The sequence below is a fragment of the Cololabis saira genome, chromosome 21 (genome assembly GCF_033807715.1).
Source record: "Cololabis saira isolate AMF1-May2022 chromosome 21, fColSai1.1, whole genome shotgun sequence".
Lineage (NCBI taxonomy): Eukaryota > Metazoa > Chordata > Actinopteri > Beloniformes > Belonidae > Cololabis > Cololabis saira.
The window spans coordinates 19,883,759-19,901,212 of NC_084607.1; the positions used below are offsets into that span (position 1 = coordinate 19,883,759).

Consider the following 17,454-nt stretch of genomic DNA (forward strand, 5'->3'; position numbering starts at 1 on the left):
CCCCGCCTGTATTTAAGAGGGATGGGAGGAGCAGGCTCGCTCTCTCAGACCAGGCAGCCTCACCTTGGTGCCAGGGTTGTTCCTGTGTTTCTTTTGTTTGTGTTGTTTTGAGGATGGGGGTCTGTCAGTTTGGTTTTCTTTCCTCGGTTTTTGTTTTGTGAGGTTAGGTTCCTGTTCTTGTTAGGTTAAGGAGGGGGGTTCTGGGTCCGACGGCCCACTGCGTGGTTGGCTCAGGCTTCCCTCATGGTATTTTCCTTTGTTTATTGTTTTGTTTGGTCAGGCCTCCAGACTCTTGTTGTTCTGTAAGTTGGATTGTGAATAAACCTGTTTTTTTATATATACGCAACTTAAACTTTAGTGTGGTGTCCTTTTAGTTACGTTCTGGTTACAGAGTTGAGCCGAGTGTTCCAACTTGTGATCGTAACAACACACATACATGTACAAACACGACTATATGATAGAGAAGCAGAAGCAGATAGTGTAAAACTCAGCTATTTTAATAATATGAAGAAACAATAATAGGTAGTTGGGGTAAGAGAAGAGGATGCAGAAGACACGCTCAGATGGAGGCAACTGATTCCCTGTGGTGACCCCTGAAGGGAAAAGCCGAAAGGAGAAGACTTGGAGAAAACCATCTGAGATTATGAATTGTAAACTATAAAATCGGAACAGGTGCTCTTTCTTGATGAGACCTCCGCTGAGATTAAAGTTGGGAAAATCTGATGACACTACACAAGGTACATTTAAGGTTAACATTCTTTGTTCCTTTTGTGAAATCAAACCGGACCCATAAGTTTTCCAGGGAAATTGTCATAACCAAAAATTGTCTATAGTATATTTGTTTCAAAATACAAATCCCAATTAAGCTAAATTTAGTTATTCTGCTGATCTGTTCAACTGAAACAAGAAAGAAACAAAAAAACAAGGCAAGGGCCACTTAATGCAATAATAACAATCAATAATTCATAGTGTCGCCCTTTTGGTACACATGGCAACAGTATTTTATGGTTGCCCCGAACTAAACTGGGCGATGTCTCTTGGAGGATCCGCTCACCCAATTGTATGGTTTCCAGAAAAAAAAAAGCTTAACGCTTGGCAGATTCTTTATATTATTCTTCAGAATTATATTTTACTCTTTTTACCAATTTAAACTGTGGAAACTCTGTTTTGGAGGGCTAATAATGTTGACCACCACAATCCTTTTTTTCTTTTTCTTTTTTTTACTATAGTTTGTATAAATTAAATTTGCATTTTCATTCAAAACCAAATAGGAGACATAACTTTAAACAAATAATGCAATCTTTGGCAAGTATTTTGGGGCAATGTTTTTCAGAGATGTAGAGCTTATTAGGTAACATCAGGCTCACTGAATTTCTTATGGTTTCTTCTTTATAATTACCAATATTAGAATCATTGTTGAAAGTATGACATATAATATATTCAAATTTATTATTCACACCGTATGATTAGTGCAGTGTCATAATTCATTATTCATTCATGTATATGTAAATCCATTATGCAGTTCAAGAAAAATGCAGGAATCAAATGTTGAGGAAGTAAAACAAAACCACTTCCCATGTTGTCACAGCTCTCCACCAGGGAAATCATGAGATCACTCACAAGCTCTTAAGCTACAGACATGAAGCGGTTGTTTTGGCTTTCTCTCCTGCTTGCCTACTTGCCTGGGACAGGTAAGGTGTCTTGACTGGACCTTTTTTTTCTAAAGGAAATAACGTTCAGAAGGATTCACCACTTCATATATAGTGTGAAGTACTCAGAAACAGCTATTAAACAGCAGTTTAATAGTAGCTCTCTGATTGGCCTGAAGGAATTGCCTACGAAAAAGAAATCTAACTTTTTTTTTCTTTTTGTCTTTTTATTTCAGAGAGCCTGGAGAAAACAGAAAGGTGCTTAACACAGCCAAATTACATAATTTGGCACAAAACAGGACAATCAGCTGTGCTCCCTTGTACCATCAGATCAGACTGTTCAGCTGAGGTCATACGCTTTGAGTGGTTTGTTTTCAAAGAAAGTGAGCATTTTCGCCTCCACTTGGACAGCAAGTACAGTCTAAAAGGAGCATCTTTGCACATAAACTCTCTAAATGTCAACGACAGTGGGATTTACTACTGTGCTGCAGTTACACACAGTGCAGGATCATGCTGCAAAGAGTCCGTGGGGCTTGGTACTACTCTTGTAGTGAGAGGTAAGAAGGAGGAGGAGGAGGAGGGCAAGATGAAAATATAAGTCTCTGGACGTTTTCATTTAGATTATTCTTTTCTGTTTTAGGACGTGTAAGGATAATGATGAAACACATTCTTATGTGGTCATCATTAGCCCTCTTGATCACCTATAGCCTGGTCATAGCGACTCTTATTCTAAAGAAGGTAAATGACCAAAATGAGTTTCTTCTATGGTTCTGTCAACGCTAAAATAGTGCTTTTGTTTTTGCTGGTGTGAAATAAACATACTCCATCTCTGTTGTAGCATGGCTGTACCATGAGTGGCTGCAGAAAGACATCGAACTCTACTAAGGTACAAGAAGTGTCTTATTTGATGTTTGAATTGAATGCGTTGACTTTAAAAAAAAAAAAAGATAAACAGTAATGGGGAAACCAACAGATTCAAAAAGAGGAACAGGAACCGTGACCTTTAAATTCCTGACCGGAAAAGATTAAGATGCAACAAATATAACAACTGCTTTTCTTGTAAAGGGACACCTCTGGATATCTTTTCTATAGTACATTTTTTTTACATTTTTCCAAGCAGAACAGCTTAAGAAAAAAAACCCAGTTCCGTGATGTGCTGCAAGAACTGCACAGAAGAGGGAACTTGAGGAAAAGCAAGCAAACAAGAGGAAGCCGCTCTCAGGCAGAGGTAAATCATGTGGGGGTATGTTACAATCACAATTACTCAACAGAGGAATTGCATAATATTCTACAGTTGCATGTAGTTTCCTTACCGTTTCTTTCAAGTAAGCTTTGTTGTTACAGGCAGCTGGTGGGGAGTCCAATATTTCCACTGATTGCATCTACCAAAATATCTAAAGTGTCATTCAAGCGTATTGAATAAGGAATTTCCTTCATTCTGACTGAGGGGGTGTTTCAACGTTTGGAAACAGCTGACTGATGACGCTGTGTGACACACAAAATGAACAAATCTCCCGAAAATGGACTTCGGTTACGTGTTTGCTCAACTTTTGTCTTGAGATGTGAGACATAAATGCCACAACTATGATGAGTCAATGTTTCTTTTCTCTCCAAAGCTTCAACCTCTGCACTGCTACATAGACTGCCTCTGTGTGGTGTTTGATATTCTGTTGTTGCAAAGCCGTCCATCAACATGTATTCCTCAATGAGATTTCAGGAATTTCTGCAACGCTGAATGTCAATAATTAGCTTTGTGATGTAAAAAGGATATATTAATGCATTATTAATATTAATGCAGATGTTTTTCCTGATTTTACCTGAGGTGTTTTCTAACAACAGAAAAAGTCCATTTGAAATTTTTGACCAACTTCCTTTCAGCAAATATGTTATATAAACCTAAATGTACAAATCCTGCAGACATGTGTAAAAACATTTTTAATCAAAGCCTCAAAATTTGACCACAAACAGACACTTGATCATTACGGATACAGAAAACCCAAATAAGAAACATTACACAAGGCAGGATCATCTTTAAAGCATAATTTACTTCAGAGAACCTGTCCAAAATTCTCATTAAGGCAACCAAACGTCTAATCTGTTTTTGAGGCATCCTGGTTTGGCATAAGTTGTATCGTTTTGTCTGCTGTTTAATACAAATAATCAAATTATGTTTACGTTAGAACCCCATAAATGCATTTCTGACATGGTTGAGGTGGAAAGACAGAATTGTTCCTTTTTTGCTCATAAAAGCTAGGATTTAAGGTTCAGCCTTTCTGCCATTCAGCTGTGTCAAACATCTGATTTATTCTCCTTTTTAAATGCCAGAGTAAACCATGAAATAAAAAAGTGTTTCTTTCTTTGATCATTTTGATCCTGTTATAAACAAGTATGTGTGATATTGTGTAAAAGAGTGATTTCAGAAGAAGTTCTAAGCTCTATGAGGTTTCAGTTATAAGTGAATTTGTGTCTTCAAATATTGCCTGTGTACTGAAAAGGTGATGGCATTAACTGTTATGTTTGAGAAACTTTCGTTTTGTTTTTCTTTTAATAAAGGCAAGACTCTTTTTTTTTAAGAAAAATAATTCTCTCAAATTGTGTCGTCAATCACGTGCCCTTCTTATATTATTATAATTATATTAGCTTCACTTCTACCATGCAACCAGTTGCTCAACTTGATTTGAGGCATTTCATTAAACTAAAACAAACAAACAAAACTTCCCCCCCCCTCCACCAAGATGATATAGAATCAAGATGAAGGTCATAGCATGTATTTATTTATTCATTTTATGCAGAAAAGAATTACGACATATTTATGATTAAACCAAAACGAACCCTGGATTGATAAATTGCTTCTATGTAAGGATTAAAGTGAATAATGGCTTCTGACCAGTTCTGGTATAAAAAAGTGCAAAGTTTAAACTTCTGTAAAATTCTAAATACAAGCAGATTTTTGAAGTAACTTACTTATACATATGCAGATTCAGTGTTTAATTAAGTACACTTTCTCTTTTGAAAACAAACTCATTTTGGTGCAAGTTTTCTTAAGCACTTGTCTTTTTTCACAGTATAATCTGATCTGAGTGCACAAAGTGTTTACCTTTAACATAAATGGAAAACTACAACTGGGCTTTTGTAAAGGCGTCTGGTGTTATAAAATAATGTGTTAGAAAAGGAGCAAACACAATAGTCACATCTGGAATGGGCTTCTCAGATACAGTACAAAAGAATATACAAAAGTTTTCTCACAGTCACCATTATAAATAATCCAAATATCATTTTTATCCCCTTCCCTTGTTTGATTTTGTATCTACTTGATACCACGGATCAACTATGGCATCCTATGGAGATGCTGTTCACTACACATTTTCATGACATATTCATACACTCCATCAAATATTCAATCATTTTGGCAATACTTTCAACATGATTGCAACAAAACGTTCCCCATTATTCCAGTAAAAATCCTGGCAGCTAACTTCTTTGGCATTCATAAAGTACTAACATTAGCTGTCCGGGTACTTTGTGTCGACTGTGTGGCTGTTACGGATGGAAAACGGCCTCCAAGCCAGCACTTGTAGGGAACCAATGCACATGGGCACCAGACAAACCAGGTAGAACATGACACTGTGGAGGTTTTCCAAAGCACTAGGAAGGATGAGACCAAAATAAGTGCATATTCATTATAATTTACAACTGCGTCATACTTTAAATATATATACCGTATATCATACTATTGTTGAAAGTGAATACTGTTGAGAGTAATGAAAGTTGACTCCGTTAAACATCAGTTATCACTATCTGAGCTTCTCCTTTATTTTCTAATTTCTTTGATTTTGCATAAATACATTAAATGGATGCAAAACTGTAAACATTAACAATGAAAAAACACATAGTGGAGTATATTTAAAAGATGTCTTCACAACAGGGGCTTGTGCTCAGAAATATTTAGTGTCACTCAACACAATTAATCATTTTGTGCAATCTCAAAAAGAGTAAATCATAAGGCAGGGGTAGGCTATTCCGGTCCTCGAGGGCCAGTGTCCTGCATGTTTTAGATGTTTCCCTGCTTTAACACACCTGATTCTAATTAATCATCGTCATCAGCTTGTCATCCAGGGCTGCACAATTCTGTTAATGACACAGGTACTTTTATCACGGTGTGCTGAAGCAGGGTAACATCTAAGACATGCAGGACACCGGCCCTCGAGGACCGGAATTGCCTACCCCTGTCATAAGGCATTAAAACTTTAAATGAACAAGATGCAGGAAACTGTCTCTACCTCAGATCTGAGTACCGCCCCGCATCCTTCAACTTCTCGTATCCAAACTGGTTCAAAATATTAAGCACCATCATTGGGGCCAGAGACTGAGCTGGCTTCGTGAACAAAGCGTTTGTTCCAAACACCATGGAAGAGAGGGGAGAACTGAAGAGGAGGGGGAATACAGAGGAAAACAAGTTATAAAAGTGAAAAAACATTTTTTTTAAATATAAAAGATTAGTATTTATAATTACATGACACATTTAGCATATCTGAATGTGGAATAACTTGAATATCCAACATTAACAGATGAAGGATTGATTTTTGACTCAGTCAGCCCCATAATCAACCCCTTCAGTTTTTCTTCACCTGCGCTTGTATTGTTGCAGATCTGCATCAATAATATCTGCCAGAGGCAAGCTAAAAAGACTGAAAGCTGCCTGAATTAAAACCCTGCATAAGAGAAAGAAGCGGAAGAGTTAGGTACAAAGCCGTAAACTCAAAACAATGATGTACAGGACAGTCAAAAAAACATCTTACATGTTGAATGTGAGGAAAACTGCCAGGATATAGTAATGCTGATGGCCAAGTACTAGCATGACAGCTGCCATTCCTGCCTCAACATAGAAGGTGAAGATGATGATCTTGTAGTAGCCAAGACTGCGCAGCAGGCTCTGACTGCACAACACTAACAGCTGAATCGGAGACACTGAGTTAGCAGCAGTATTTACTGTAATATAAAACACTACAGTAAGTTTTTTTTACTCATTTGCTTATTGATTCTATAAAAACTCCTGTGCAAGAAAGAGAAAATGTATAATGACAATAAAGATATTTTGTTTAACTTAATCATGTTATGTTACTATCAGTCCTTTCCAGACCTTAAGATAACAAAAGGACAAAATGCCCCAACAAAAACTGTTTGGTCAGCTAATGACACCATCATTACATATCTAGTCTATGCTTTTCATGAAAAAAAGACACAAATCAGCATAGGATGATACCTGTGGACAGATAAATCCTGCTCCATACATGATGCTCTTGGCCAGCGATGGAAGCACATCTGGAGGAATCAGGTGCTCGGCGAAAATCATGGTAAAATTATTAAAGAAAGCCAACATGAACACCTGGCAGAAGTTCATGAGCACAAACAGTTGAAAGTCTGTGTTGGTCAGGATCTGCCACATCAGCTTCTTCAACATTGAGAAGGAACATGCTGTTTGATGGGGAGCCTGGTCACCAGACTGCGGATTAGCTGACTCAGACACTTTATTATCAAAGCGGCTCTCACTGTGGAAGCCTGTGTACAGCATGCAGCCACAGCTCAGGATAGCAATCAGCACTGAGAACGACTGAAAAGATGTTAAATCTTCCATGTTATTGGACAGCACACCACAGAAAAGGATGCTGGAGGAGCCAATAAGAGAAGCCACCTGTCAAATTGAAAAGAGCAAATTATGAGAAGAATGTTTCAAACTTGACTTGAGAAAGCACAGAGAAAAGATAGAGCACTTACCTGATTGTACTTTATAAGCCTTAATCGGTTCTGGTGATGACTGGAAATCTCTGCAAACAAGGCACATTGTGCCAGCAGCACAAACGTCAGCATGCCATCAAAAGCACACAGTGCTACTGTCAAGTGCAAGCCACTCATCCATTCGCCAGGGGTGTAGGATCGCCATGGAAACCAGGCTATAAGAAAAGCCAGGGAGTAGAGGGGAGCACCGTACAGGATGGAGAGCCGTCTCTGAGAGCAGCAGGGCACCCTGGAATTATCTTGCAGGTAACCAAAGAGAGGGTCATTGACTGCATTCCACACCATGTACACCACCTGTGGGCAGTTTTTCATAATATGGTTCAAGCATAGTTCTGACATCATATAAATTGACAAATCAACAGAACGTTAACCAATTTAAAAGCAGAGGTGTCAAGTAACGAAGTACAAATACTTCGTTACCTTACTTAAGTAGAAATTTTGGTTATCTATACTTCACTGGAGTAATTATTTTTTACTTTTACTACTTACATTTTCACGCAATTATCTGTACTTTTTTCTCCTTACATTTTAAAAACAGCCCTGTTACTCTATTTCATTTCAGCCTTTAAAAAAAAACTATCCAGTTAAATTGCTCCATCCGGATAGAGTGAATTAGGTTGTGGTTGTTTCAGATTTTCTTGTCCAGTTTTGTTCTTACATCCGTTCCCTCAGATTCCTGCAACTAAACTTGGATGTACATTCCAATAAAGGTTAGGATAAATGATAACATGCCTCTGAAGTTTGACTTTTTGCACCATTACTATACTTATAGGCAACTAGTCATCATCGCACAACGTATGTGAAGGAAGGAAGGAAGGGAGGAGGGAAGGGAGGAGGGAAGGAAGGAAGGAAGGAAGGAAGGAAGGAAGGAAGGAAGGAAGGAAGGAAGGAAGGAAGGAAGGAAGGAAGGAAGGAAGGAAGGGAGAAAACAAGGAAAGAAGGAAGGAAGGGGGGAAAGAGGAAGGGAAGAAGGAAGGAAGGAAGGAAGGAAGGAAGGAAGGAAGGAAGGAAGGAAGGAAGGAAGGAAGGAAGGAAGGAAAGAAGGAAGGAAGGAAGGGGAGAAGAGGAAGGGAAGAAGGAAGGAAAAAAGGAAGGAAGGAAGGAAGGAAGAAAGGAAGGAAGGAAGGAAGGAAGGAAGGAAGGAAGGAAGGAAGGAAGGAAGGAAGGAAGGAAGGAAGGAAGGGAGAAAACAAGGAAAGGAGGAAGGAAGGAAAGCAGGAGGAAGAAGGAAGGAAGGAAGGAAGGAAGGAAGGAAGGAAGGAAGGAAGGAAGGAAGGAAGGAAGGAAGGAAGGAAGGAAGGAAGGAAGGAAGGAAGGAAGGAAATGAGCCTGGCGGATCTGAGAGCGAGATAGATTTATAGTTACAAAGGTGGAGTTGAATTGGTATTTTTTTTTATCGTCATTTTTATCGTTATCGGGATAAAGGCCAGAAATGATCGTGATACATTTTTTAGTCCATACCGCCCATCCCTAGTACACATATATGGTTCTTTAATATATTTGCATTATACTAAGATGTATTCATTTTCAATGGCTTTTTCCCCCTTACATTACTTTTACTTTTATACTTTAAGTAGTTTTGAAACCAGTACTTTTATACTTTTACTTGAGTAAAAAACTTCAGGAGTATTTTTAAACTCTAGTATCTATACTTGTACCTGAGTTATGAATGTGAATACTTTTGACACCTTTGTTTAAAAGTCTCTTTTCTCTCTTTCTGTAGGTCTCCACATTTCTCAAGATACTCACTTGTGACTGGTGGAAAGCTCCCTCTGATATCTTGTACTTATTCAAGAAGAGTTTGACATAGTAGAAGCTGAAGATGTTGTTGATCATGCCCGAGCCCAGCGTGGTCATGGCATAAGCCAGGGCTGCATGGTTCACTCTTAAGTTGATCACATTCATTCTTCCGGGATGCTCTCTCACGAGTTTCTCCTCCACGACCATACCAGTTCAACTTAAAGTTACACGGTGACGCGAGGAATTGCTGCAAAATCTACCTAACCTACTTCAAATTTAACATTGCAAACGTTTACTTTAGCGATATTTTTGCAAGTAAATACATTGAAAGTTGTCGATCCTTCACCGGAAAAGACTTTCAGAACCAGTTTTTTCAAACGCATCGCATTTTAATGACAATAATAAAGAACGCTCCACAATAAATGTCACCATATAAAAAAAAAACACGAATAAATATAACCGACTGAAACTGTTTAACTCGATTTCTGTGTTTCTGGTTCGAGGTGGAGCTTTTAGATAATAATAAACTTTTGATTGGTTGGAGGAATTCTTTATACTTTGTAATTGGTCAAAATCAAGTCAGTCAGAGGAAGTGACCTAAGCTAAATTTAAATAAAAGTTCAACTGTTATAACTTTTTGTAAAGTTTTATAAACTTTTATAAACATGTTCGGCGATAACATGTGAAAAGAAAGTCGTAGAAAAAAAATGAAGTGTTATTTCTTTAATTGAGAATAATGCCGCGTTCCATTTACCTCGGAAATCGGAACTGGGAACTGGGAATGGCAGCCATTTGGAACGGTAACTCGGGGGTGGTGAAGCTTCTCCCACTTTCCCAGTAGGAAATCCCACTACGAGGAGCGTTCCAGTTGAAAATTCCGACTGGGAACTGGGAAATTCCGACTTCCGAGGACAAATGGAACGCGGCATAAATGTGTTTTCTCCAGTGGTGTTCTGCCTCCTACCGGATACCGGGGTGAATGGAGGATTTGCCACGTTGCCGTCGTTGCTCTGGACAACGGATTTAAAAGGCTCTGACGCGCCGTGAGGATGTAGTGGCGGCGGGAGCAGCAGACCACACACTCTCGTCTGTCAGGTATCCGTCAGGTGCAGCTCTGGTGCGCCCCGCCGCCTCCAGCATGTTGACCGACAGGATTTTGGAGCAGGAGTTTGAGAAGAATGCGGAGTCCTGGTACACCACGCAGGAGCTGGAGCACGGTAAGACCCGCTCAAGCCTGCATTATGGTTCTGCGTCAAATCGACGCAGAGCCTATGGCGTAGCTTACGCCGTAGGCTCTGCGTTGGTGTAACGCGGAACCATAAATCAGCCTTCAGCCGTGTGGACGCACCCTAAAACTCCTGTTTTGCAAAAACAACGGATGTGAATTAAAAATAATACTAATCTGCACTAATGAGCAACACCAAGACACTGTTAAAATAAATATAACAATTAAACAGTCTACTCTTGTGACTTATCAGTCACACGACAAAAAGTTGGGAGCGCTCTTTGGCTGGGATTTCCTGAGGGTGTCACAAATCCTGTGTTCATTGTTTTCTGACTAATAATATGCTGGACATGGTTCCAGTTTATGCGTTTCTGTCAGCAATGGGCTATCAGAAATACAGAAAAAAGTCGATCAAGTTTTTTTAACTATAGAATGAAAGTAAAGTAAATCACACACATCAGAAAATAAGTCAAACAAATGAGACACAAATATGTTTGCTAATGATCAAGTCACCATAATGATACCCCGTTTTATAAAAAAAAATAAACTAGAATAAATTTAAGATGATTTGCATTGCATATCTCTGATTAGTCAAAAGTGCAAAAATAGATCAAATCTAGAGTCAGCGAATCAATAAAGTGTACAATCTGAATTATTTTTATTCATTTTAAATTGAATTTAGAAAGGGAAGAGTTGGATTTTACAATTTTAAGAAGAAAAAAAAACAAGGTAATATATGTTTGGAGTTACAGACCACTTTTCTGATTTCATTTTCCACTCAAATACCAAGTTATGGGAAATACTGTTTCTGGACACGATACCGACCCTAAAGAAATTAGTAGAGGAAGGATCACAAGACATGCCTTAGATTCCTCTGTGATCCACCAGAGCCAAATACTGACAGTGTTATACACAACTTGTGTGCTTGTGTGAACATGTCAGCTGCGAGCGCTTGCAGCTGCCTTGAAACTCATGTTTACATGTTTTTACTTTGCCTTGTGTAGATCTGCATCTGGCAGCGGAGCTGGGGAAAACCCTCCTGGACAGGAACCATGACCTGGAGCAGGCCCTGCAGCAGATGTACTCCACTAACCAGGAGCAGCTGCTGGAGATAGAGGTGGGAAATGTTTGGAGCAAACTGGCCACAGCTATGACATTGCATCAGCTCCAAACTTGTGCTCGTCTACACAGTTTACCCACCGTCCCATCTGTCTAGACATGTTTAGGCCTCATTAATGTTTTTAGGTGAGTCAGTCCAGGATTACGGAAAGGTCATTGAGAAAAATTTTCATCCTCAGAAAAAAAAAAAGCTGAAATTGAGTAAAAATAAAAGCTAATCCTGACCAATCTGACCTAATGACCTTCTGGCACAGTGCTTGTGAAAGTGTAACTGCAACTAATTATGAAGGAAATACTTTTTTCAGTCTCATTATTTTATCCCTGGTCATTGTTTAGATAAATATTCAAAGATCATACTTGTCTCGTATGCATTTAATAGTTAAAGGTTATTATAAGCACAATTATACCTAGACATTTTGGTATCTGCAGAGTGGGCCAATCTCTTTGAGCTGGAGGACATGTCAGTCAGCAGGTCAGCAAAGATAAGAGGCTTAATTTGTTTACGGTAGTGAGAGGGCTGTGGCTTGAGGATTTATTGTGGTTGATATGGTAATCCAAAAACGTCTCAGTGACCCTCACACACTAATGTTGTCTGTCACCGAACTTGCCGAACTCAAGGCTGCGGGCAGTGTGACGGGCCATCATTTTTACCAGAGAAAATTAACTTTGGTGATATTCATGTGATCTTTTACAAAATCAGATGTTGGAATTGGGTTAAAGGTGGTTACCTTTTTATTTAGTAGAAAGTTGTGCTTGTGCTCCTCATAAGCAACGTTCACACACATCCCCGGAAATATTCAGTTTGTTGTCTCACTGGTGTTGTCTCACTGCTCTATTCAGTGACGCTAGTATTTGAACAACTGAATTGTACTATTTGGTTATAAAACCAAATATTGCATTTTGTTACATGTCTTTTTGTGGTTGATTGAGAGCATTTTAGAATGAACCAATGTATGTACACGCATGTATCACCATAGCCAGATGTTTTAATTTCTAATAACCAAAGTCTTGATGCTGAAATTAAAATAAGTCTAGAATTAAGTTATTGAAAGCTTTCGCTTTTCCCGCATTATTCAGATCTATTCTTTAACACTTTCATTTTCTCCATAAAATCAAAATGATTGAAAAATTCCCTTCTTTTGTGCACTAGTATATGACCAAACAGGTGGAAATGCTGCGTCAGATGAACGACCAGCATGCCAAGGTGTATGAGCAGCTGGACATAGCTGCCAGGGATCTGGAGGAAAGCAACGACAGGCTTGTTCAGGACAACCGCGTGGCCCAACAGAGGATTCATAGGTCAGTCAACCTTTTTGACATAATTGTTCTCCCAGTCAGATCGTCCTGAGAGCTCCCGTGTTCAAAGGTCTGATGCAAAGTGTAACACAGTCATGTTCTCTTCTTCCTCTTCAGCCTAACTGACATTATTGCAGACCTTCAGACCCACATGGAAGACCTGCAGAGTCAAGTGGAGGAGCTGAAAACTGTCCAAGCAGAGCGAAAGAAGAGGGAGATGGCAGAGCAGCGACGCAGCCTCGGAGCACAGAGTGTCTCCTGTCTGAAAGAGCTGTATGACTTACAGCACGACAGGTGATTACACACTCGCTGCTGCATAGCCCTAGTCGTAGAGCGCCAGGTTGTGACATGGGAACAATTTTCAGACAGGAAATTGTGTAGTAGACCCTTGTCTTGTGCAACAGGTTGGACATTTTTTATTTTATCTCTGTTTATTACCATATAGATGAGTCATAAAATACCTTCCTGTGAGGGCAGCATCATTCCACGTTCAGCTTCACAAACACACAAGAGTACCACTGTAAAGTAACTATAGATCTCTGGCCTTTTTTGTGATATCTCCTTAACTGTGACCACTGTCTGTCTTTGTCTGCTGTCTGCAGAGCACTTTCTTTAGACATAATCCATAGGACAAAGGAGTTAATCCTTTCTCATTGTCAGCAGTGTGTTAATACACGCAACCACACGCAACCAGTGCTGTAGTTCTCTACAGGTTGTATCACCTATTTTGGTATATTAGCCTAATGCATATTAGGCTAAAAATCTTACAAAATTCTTTGTTGTACCATGTCATTTATGAGAACCCCAGGATATAACCTGGTTTTCCTGTTTGCAGCCTTAAGCTGCCAGAGTGTAGGTTTGGAAGAAATATGATGAAACTGATTATTAAGCTTCCCCTGTTTAAAAAAAAAAAAACATTTTTGAAATGATCACAATTTATGTCAACAGAAGACTGCAAATTAGATAAAATTGAGCTGTGATAATTGTATCCATAAATAATTATTCTTTACGAGAAAGTCAGCTGTTTTATCAAAGTTAACTTTTTTCCCCCCCTGTCTTTGTGGAACAAGTACGATTTTATTTATTTGAAAGTGAACAGACAGCAAATAGGGGCAAAGAAATGGGGGAAGAAGTTGCAGTAAAGGGCCACAGGCCAGGACTTGAACTGGGGCCGTCTGCACGAGGGCCGTAAGCCTCTTTACATGGGGAGCCCGGTGCCCCAGAGTTACACTTTAACGCGTGAAATAACATAATCCTTTCTGGCTCAGGTATTTGGCTCTCATTGATGGAATCTGGTCGGCTCAGAACTCCTTATATGATGGGGACGTACGCCAAAACCCAGAAGATGAAAACCAAGCTCTTCAGAACTCCATCCAGAGTCTTCAGAAACAGATAAATGCGGAGCGGAACCGCAGAGAGGCGGCGGAGCAGGAGATTGAGTTGACGAACAAGGAGAACAGAAATTTGGAGCATCGGCTGGCCCTGCTGGAGGGCTGTCGGGCCAGGCAGAAGGAGCTGGAGGAGGAAGTGGAGCAGCTGCGGCTTCTGTGGCGTGCTGACGTCGCCAACAGGTAAGAGCTGATTAGTGTTTAGAGGAGAACCAAATTTACGCAACATCTGATGACCACTGAAGGTACAAACATTTACTATGTGTGTGCGATATTTGAAAAATATGCATGCCACCACTCTCACCAGTGCTAGAAGAACTGACCACCTGCTGGTGCCCGAGTCAATATTCTTCGCCTCAGAAGAAAAGCAGGATGCGGGACAGAGTGAGACAGAAGAGAAGACAGAAAAGGTTGAAGAGCCTACCAGACACAATCGACAGAGGCGTCACAGTGACAGCGTTTTAAGAGCAGCGAACGCGGATGACATTCGTCGTGGCCACGAGGAGCTGTGTATCAGGCGGGCTGAGGCCGTGAAACGGAGAGGCATCTCTTTACTCAATGAAGTGGATGCGCAGTACAGTGCTCTGCAGGTGGGCGTTCATGTCTGGTAGTCTATTGTAAAGAGTTTTCCTAAGAATGCCATTTTCACTTAAAATATTTTGGTGTTTTCTAGGTGAAATATGATGAGTTACTGCAGCGATGCCAGCAGACCCCCGACGAGCTCACCCACAAGGCCGTCCAGACAGCCGGCACTTCATCTGCGAGCATCCGGGCGCGCCGCCGCCGCTCCAGTTTAGCCGCTTTATCTGATCTAGCAGTCGTTGCCGAAGACGGTCTGCAGCCAGAGTACAAGGTTCTCTTCAAGGAGATCTTCACCTGCATCCAGAAGACCAAAGACGACCTGAGCGAGAACAGGTTTCCAGTCGGTATTCAGCCAAATGAAGACTCACCTTCTTAAGACTCATTCTCATGTCTGCCTGCGAGAGCACTGAGGTTGCTGTGCTGTGTCAACGATGCACACGCTGCTATGTCCATTACATCTTAGATAGCAGCCAACGCTTGTTCATTTTATCCCGTCCTTATGGAAATGTATTGTAGCATTTATGTTCATGTAATGTTATGTTAAAAATGTTTGTATAAAAATGGATCCCAGGAAATTATAGAGGAAAAAGAGGTAATGTACTGTAAGATTTATAAAGTTTTCCTCTGCGAATCAGAAGCACATTTTGCAATTTGACCTCATAAGCCACCAGCATTATGTCCACAAACAGTGTTTATGTAATCTTACTCCTGTGAGCACTTGATTGTTTGGTGTTTAAAGGACAAAGCCACATGGAATTGCACACTTGTGGAGTTTAAATATGAACTGTAAGAAAAAAAAATGTTGCAATAGACTGTAAATCTGTAGAAATACAATCATACGTTTGTAAGAATTAGTTGATGTGAGTTGGTTTGTCTCATTTAAAAACGTAGACGAGTTGAGGGTCACTGGCCTATTACAAGTGGACACTGGAAGATTGTTAATTTTTGTTTTTATGCATCCGACAAGTGTGCACAGCAACAGAGCACATGCAAGCTCAGCACTTTTTATGATGTATCACAGTTTTGTTCAATTTATTTATTTATTAACAGGAGTTTAGAAAAGATTTATGATTATTTATCGTCTTTGTGGACTGATTTCCAGAGCAGATTTTCCAGTTGACAATAAGTGAAATTAAAAGTAACTGGAGAGCTTCTTGTGTGGATGTAGAAACTGTCTATTGATTCAGGAGAACATCTTATGGAAATTCTGTTACAGGTAAAAGAAAAATAAGAATTCAGGACCTCAATTGTTGTTTGAAATGAAAATAGTGCTTTATGTATTATATTTTTTACTTGCACTCTCAATGTAATGTGGTGCTTGCAAGAAAGAATTATATGGATGTTACAAAATTGAGTTTAGGCAGGGCATTTAGGGGTGTGCTGTTTTGAAGCCTCCATGGAGACTGGACATGGTTCTCTGGCAAATAAAGAATAAAGGCAATAATTTTTGCAGTTTAACTGTGTGGTCATGTGTAAAAACCCAATATTATTGTATTATATATATATGCAACTGAAAAGGTGTCACCTACATGGCTTTGTGTACAGGGACGTTTCAACCTGTCCAACAGTGATGAAATATTTGCAGGGGTTGCGTCATCCATTGTTGGGTGAAAAACAAAGAAATCGGAGCACATTAACAGTGTACCACTTCTTAGCCTACACAGTCAAGAATTGTCACCTTTCTTGTGAGAACTCAGTTTATGTAGGTCAGCTGAATAATTACTGAGTCTTTGTCTCTCTTTAGAATTAGTCTTCACATTAGTGCCATTTCCACATCATAAAGTAGCTGCAAATCCACCAAACCTGCAAACAAGGGGATTGCATACCACGCTCACCCAGATGGACAAGTTTCAACAAAACCTGCAATGCACACTCACAAATCTCACAAAGGGCATCCCACAAGCGATCACTCTGAGAGTGAAAGTTCATCTAGAAATTAGGTTACAGTGTTGCAAAATCAACAAAATAATTAAGCTGGACATAATCATATATTCTGCCAGAGAGAGCATGGTTCTAAAACATTTTTGAATAAAAGCTGTGGTGAATATTGGAAGTGAAATCAACCAACACCTGAGATTTTATTAAACTAGAAATATTCACTATCTATTTGCATTCTGTGGGTGATCATTTCCCATCTGAAAAACATAAAAATATGAGAATCCTCGAATATATATATTTTTTAAAGCGTTTTAGTTGACTCGTTTAGTAGAGCAATTCGCCTTTGGTTAGAGTGACTTGAAAAGACAAATCTGCATCATTTCATCCAGTTGGTAGTTTTGTTGGCAGTCCCTCAGGAGGGACTTTCTCGCATCCGAAGTCAATATCTATCTAAACTTACCGCGGTCAGATGGTCCAGGATACGCTCCCTACTGAGACCATGGTATAACACTATTTCACCATCGTGAACAGTGTGGTAGCGTGGCCGAGTGGTCTAAGGCGCTGGATTTAGGCTCCAGTCATTTCGATGGCGTGGGTTCGAATCCCACCGCTGCCAGAAACCTTTTTCGTCCTCCTTTCAGTTTTGTCTTTCAAATTGTTACATCAACATCACTAGTCAATTAAATTAATACACCTAACGCATTCTGCGTATAGTCGAGGAATAACTCTTTTTGTCATTGAATGGTACGCTATGCAGTCAAATAATTGGTAGCGCAAGTGC

At 39.7% G+C, this 17,454-nt stretch overlaps 3 protein-coding genes and 1 non-coding gene across 5 annotated transcripts; 3 read left to right on the plus strand and 1 right to left on the minus strand.

Annotated features, from left to right (window-relative positions):
* The first annotated feature begins 1,607 nt into the window (after positions 1-1,607).
* Positions 1,608-4,228, plus strand: si:ch211-139g16.8 (immunoglobulin superfamily member 6). The gene is made up of 6 exons (XM_061712922.1): positions 1,608-1,691; positions 1,886-2,206; positions 2,290-2,387; positions 2,488-2,535; positions 2,770-2,877; positions 2,994-4,228. Exons 1-6 carry the CDS (start codon positions 1,640-1,642, stop codon positions 3,045-3,047), a joined length of 681 nt encoding a protein of 226 aa, XP_061568906.1. The 5' UTR covers positions 1,608-1,639; the 3' UTR covers positions 3,048-4,228.
* mfsd13al (major facilitator superfamily domain containing 13a-like) lies at positions 3,570-9,783 on the minus strand. Of its 2 annotated transcripts, none has more exons than XM_061712919.1 (7): positions 9,195-9,779; positions 7,425-7,739; positions 6,913-7,341; positions 6,449-6,603; positions 6,278-6,361; positions 5,930-6,073; positions 3,570-5,294 (listed from the first exon to the last, which is right to left on the minus strand). In XM_061712919.1, the coding sequence occupies exons 1-7, from the start codon at positions 9,390-9,392 to the stop codon at positions 5,153-5,155; spliced, it is 1,467 nt and encodes a 488-aa protein (XP_061568903.1). In that variant the 5' UTR covers positions 9,393-9,779; the 3' UTR covers positions 3,570-5,152. The 2 variants fall into 2 exon arrangements, with proteins under 2 accessions (XP_061568903.1, XP_061568904.1); XM_061712920.1 differs by lacking the exon at positions 3,570-5,294 and adding an exon at positions 5,456-5,653 and having other exon boundaries at positions 5,886-6,073; positions 9,195-9,783.
* A 379-nt stretch (positions 9,784-10,162) lies between these two features.
* Positions 10,163-16,253, plus strand: cdr2a (cerebellar degeneration-related protein 2a). The gene is made up of 7 exons (XM_061712921.1): positions 10,163-10,402; positions 11,415-11,527; positions 12,680-12,828; positions 12,943-13,119; positions 14,094-14,396; positions 14,521-14,803; positions 14,887-16,253. The coding sequence occupies exons 1-7, from the start codon at positions 10,324-10,326 to the stop codon at positions 15,169-15,171; spliced, it is 1,389 nt and encodes a 462-aa protein (XP_061568905.1). The 5' UTR covers positions 10,163-10,323; the 3' UTR covers positions 15,172-16,253.
* A 954-nt stretch (positions 16,254-17,207) lies between these two features.
* On the plus strand, positions 17,208-17,289 carry trnal-uag (transfer RNA leucine (anticodon UAG)). Its single transcript has one exon. It is a non-coding gene; the product is annotated as a tRNA-Leu (tRNA).
* The last annotated feature ends 165 nt before the right edge of the window (positions 17,290-17,454 follow it).